At 47.5% G+C, this 3579-nt stretch overlaps 1 protein-coding gene across 1 annotated transcript in view; it reads left to right on the top strand.

Annotated features, from left to right (window-relative positions):
* si:ch211-106h11.3 (CCN family member 1) overlaps positions 1–3579 on the top strand; it is a 5995-nt gene continuing 2416 nt past the window's right edge. The window contains exons 1-3 of the mRNA XM_037978855.1: positions 1–204; positions 1708–1921; positions 3342–3579. The exon at positions 3342–3579 is cut by the window's right edge and continues 11 nt beyond it. Of these exons, the coding sequence (XP_037834783.1) occupies positions 154–204; positions 1708–1921; positions 3342–3579 (503 nt within the window). The 5' untranslated portion in view covers positions 1–153. The remainder of the gene's footprint in view (positions 205–1707; positions 1922–3341) is intronic.

Below are 3579 nucleotides of genomic sequence, written 5' to 3' on the forward strand. Positions count from 1 at the left end.
AAAGCAGTGATGGAGGACACTTGAAGCTCGCTCCCGGAGCTGGATTTAATCCTTGCGGACAAGAAAAACTGACCGCGGAGGAGTAATTTTCTGTGAAATAAGCTTTTTTATTTATTTATCCAGCCTCTTCCATGTGAACCAGCTGACAGCGTCATGGGGCTGCTGATATTAGTCGCTGTTTTAGGAGTGACGACAGTCCGGTTGGTGAGTAGTTTACTGTCCGTCACGGTTTTGTTTCATGTAAACACTAAAAACTAAACACGAGTGTCCTGTCAACAGACCCGAGCTGCTGCCATTTGTCAACATCTAGCTTAAACCTCCAGACAAGCCTTGTAATTCATACTTTATGACAAAAAAGACTAAAGTGAGTGTTTAGTGTTTTTAACGCAGTTTAATTACGTAGCTTCCTTAAAGTGGACCACCAGCAAAGTCAGCTTTAACATTAGACTAATTTATATTCATAATTTCATGAATAATATGAGTTTTAGAGGTGCAACAACAATACAATCATATGTTTAAAACTTATAGCAACTAAACAAAAACAAAACAAAACAAACAAACACAAAAGAGTGTACTTTTTAGCTATTATTAATGCATTCATGTCTATAAAACCATGTAATGTCTTTATCAGGTCACCATATATTTTACTGTTTCGTGATGCACAAAGAAAGCTCTGTTTAATCACGAAGTTCAACACTCTGATTAGTTCCTTTAAATTACATTTTAACAGCTTAATTGGCCACAGCCCCTCAGAACTTGCTTTAATTGAGTTTCCCCACAGTTTGAAAAAAGCTCTCATCTACATCTGAACGATCCAGTCCAGTGGTTGCCAAAGTCAGGGGTGGGCTGTGAAACACCAGGTTCCTTATTCTTGTACGTGAATGTCAATAAAATAATATTAGCAGTATGTGTTGACTTCATGGAGCAGTAGTCCAGATCCAGAGTCTCTGCGACTTCTGGTTTGAAAGCGGAAAAGTGATGGAACAAAAGGCCAAGGTGTGTCTCAGTGTTCTCTGTGCCAGGGTTCTTAAAAGACAAACTATTTCCACATTGGCTTCCATCCTACTGTAGCTCTATATTTGCGCTACAGTAATATTACCCAACAGTAATACCAATGCAGACCAAAATACCCTTCAGGCCAAAATGAGCTCGCTGCACTTTTATAAATAAATCCACAGATGTTGTAACTTCTCATCGGTTGACTTCTTTGTTGTCAGACTGTTTGCAGCAGGTGATTGTCTCCGGTGCGTTCTGGGTTTCGCGGAGCAGCCCGGTGTCAGGACAAGGAGCCCTCCGGGCTGATCTGACCGACAGCTCCCTGTGATCTCGGGGACCAGGCTGGGAGCTGTTTGGGTGGCTCGTGTTCGTAAATTGCGCGCACAGACGCAGACAGGAGGTGGGGGGAGAGAGAGAGGGGTCGTCGGGGGAGGGGGGGCATCTCTTTCATCCACCCGCAGGTCGGATGAATGCCAAGCGGAAGGCGACAGAGGGGTTACAGATACCCCTGTGGGACTTGGGATGGTGCCGAGTGCTCAAGTGATGTTTCAGCCACACACACACACACACACACACTTTCAGGAATTTCTGTGATCTGCGTAACACGAGTCAGGCTTTTGTCCCGCTTGGTTCCAGCGGGACTTCTCCCTTTTCTTTGGCGAGTTGGCCCACAGGCGTCAAATGAAACGTGTCCCCCCCCTCCCCCTGCAGGTGACCGCGGACTGTCCGGTGGCGTGCGAGTGCCCGGCGGCGTCCCCGTCCTGCCCCCCCGGAGTCAGCTCGGTCCCCGACGGCTGCGGCTGCTGCAAGGTGTGCGCCGCCCAGCTGAACCAGGACTGCCACGGGGGACGGCCGTGCGACCACCACAAGGGGCTGGAGTGCAACTACGGCAACGACGTGAGCCGCGCCCACGGCATCTGCAGGGGTACGTACCGCCGAGGTCGGCGGGAAAGCTGGGCTCGAGGTTGCGTGAGGCGAATGTGTAACTTCAGGGTGGGGGGTGGGGTCTCTCTTTGATAGGAGGGCTTGGGGTTTGAAGACCGTGCCACGTTTTCAAGAACGGAGCACCTTCATGAGCGGCAAACTGAAAGCTGGCCAACTCTGGGATTTATATAAGTACTCCAGTGTGTACACAAACAACCCCCATGAAACACACACACAGAGTTATATTTGTATGTGTTTACTGGAGGGGTATCCAGGGTGTTGTCTGGGGGAGTCCCACAGAGGAGGTGAAGGAGGACGACGTTATAAACAAGTTCAAAACTCCCATCTGGTCTAATAATACCTTTTTCTTTTTTTTTTTTATAAAGTTAGAGATATGGCTCCTAAACTGTCCCGGAGGAGCAAGTTTACAGTTTCATTTTGCAAACTTTGTCTTTTAGACTCATTCCGTCTGAGTTGCCGTCCCCCGCCTCCCCCACCGCCACCAAAAAAAAAAAAAAAAAAAGTTGAAACTTTGCAGCAGCTCAGAGTTCAATGGACGTCAGCAGACTCCTCTTTACAACAAATAATCCAAAACTTATGAAAAAAAAAAAAAAGTTCAGTCTTCTCTAATTTCCCCCCAAATTGGAGGCGTACGAGGAAGCTGCTCGTCCTCGGTTTAAGAAGGAAGGTGCTGTGCAAATGAGTTGCATGATGAAGCTGAGATGGAGAGCCAGGGCTACAAACGAGACATTTCATACTATTCCTAAACACCAAACCGTCTTTAAGTACTAACTGTGACAACGCCTACCGATGTCAGCTTTTAAACACTCAGCAAAGACCTCATCCAGCATCTAGCTAGGATGTGCAAGTTTTCACAAAAGACACCTTTTTTGGTTCGTAAGTGGAAAATCGCACATGTGCCAATTCAACTATGCTAATGAGACAAAGGAGGAGGGAGGGATGGAGCTATGTGGGGTGGAGGGAGTTTACAAAAACATGGTCGTGCAGAGGGAAGGCGGCATGGTTCAGGATAGTCCAGCTTGGCGTGGCGCCTCTCATTGACCATTCCAGCACCTTAAAGCGCTGTTCGCACGTTTACCAGACGTCTCCGCGGCAACGAATGTTCAACCAAAGCTATCGACGTTTCCAGCCACTGCCTTCTGTCGGCCCGGCTCGTAAAAGGCCGAACTCGCTTCGTATTATCACTCAACGACGCAAAATAAAACGCTTCAGGAAGAAGGGGGAAATCCAAAAAGGCGTGTGCTCATTAAAGGTAGACGGATTTAATAAGCTGCACTTTTTGACCAACTTGTCCCTTGTTTTTTTTTTTTTTTTTTTTTTTTTTTTTTTTTTTTTTTTTTTTTTTTTTTTTTTTTTTTTTTTTTTTTTTTTTTTTTTTTTTTTTTTTTTTATCATTGCAGCGAAGGCGGACGGTCGCTCCTGCGAATACAACGGGCGGATTTATCAAAACGGCGAGAACTTCCGAGCAGGCTGCAAGCACCAGTGCACCTGCATCGACGGGGCTGTCGGCTGCGTGCCTCTCTGTCCCAGCCACGTGCCCTTAGCCTCCCCTTCCTGCCCGAACCCGCAGCTCGTCAAAGTGCCGGGCCGGTGCTGCGTCAGCGTCGACTGCCACGGGGGGACAGCGGCGGCGCCCCC

Source organism: Kryptolebias marmoratus, linkage group LG12, assembly GCF_001649575.2.
Source record: "Kryptolebias marmoratus isolate JLee-2015 linkage group LG12, ASM164957v2, whole genome shotgun sequence".
In the NCBI taxonomy this organism is placed as follows: domain Eukaryota; kingdom Metazoa; phylum Chordata; class Actinopteri; order Cyprinodontiformes; family Rivulidae; genus Kryptolebias; species Kryptolebias marmoratus.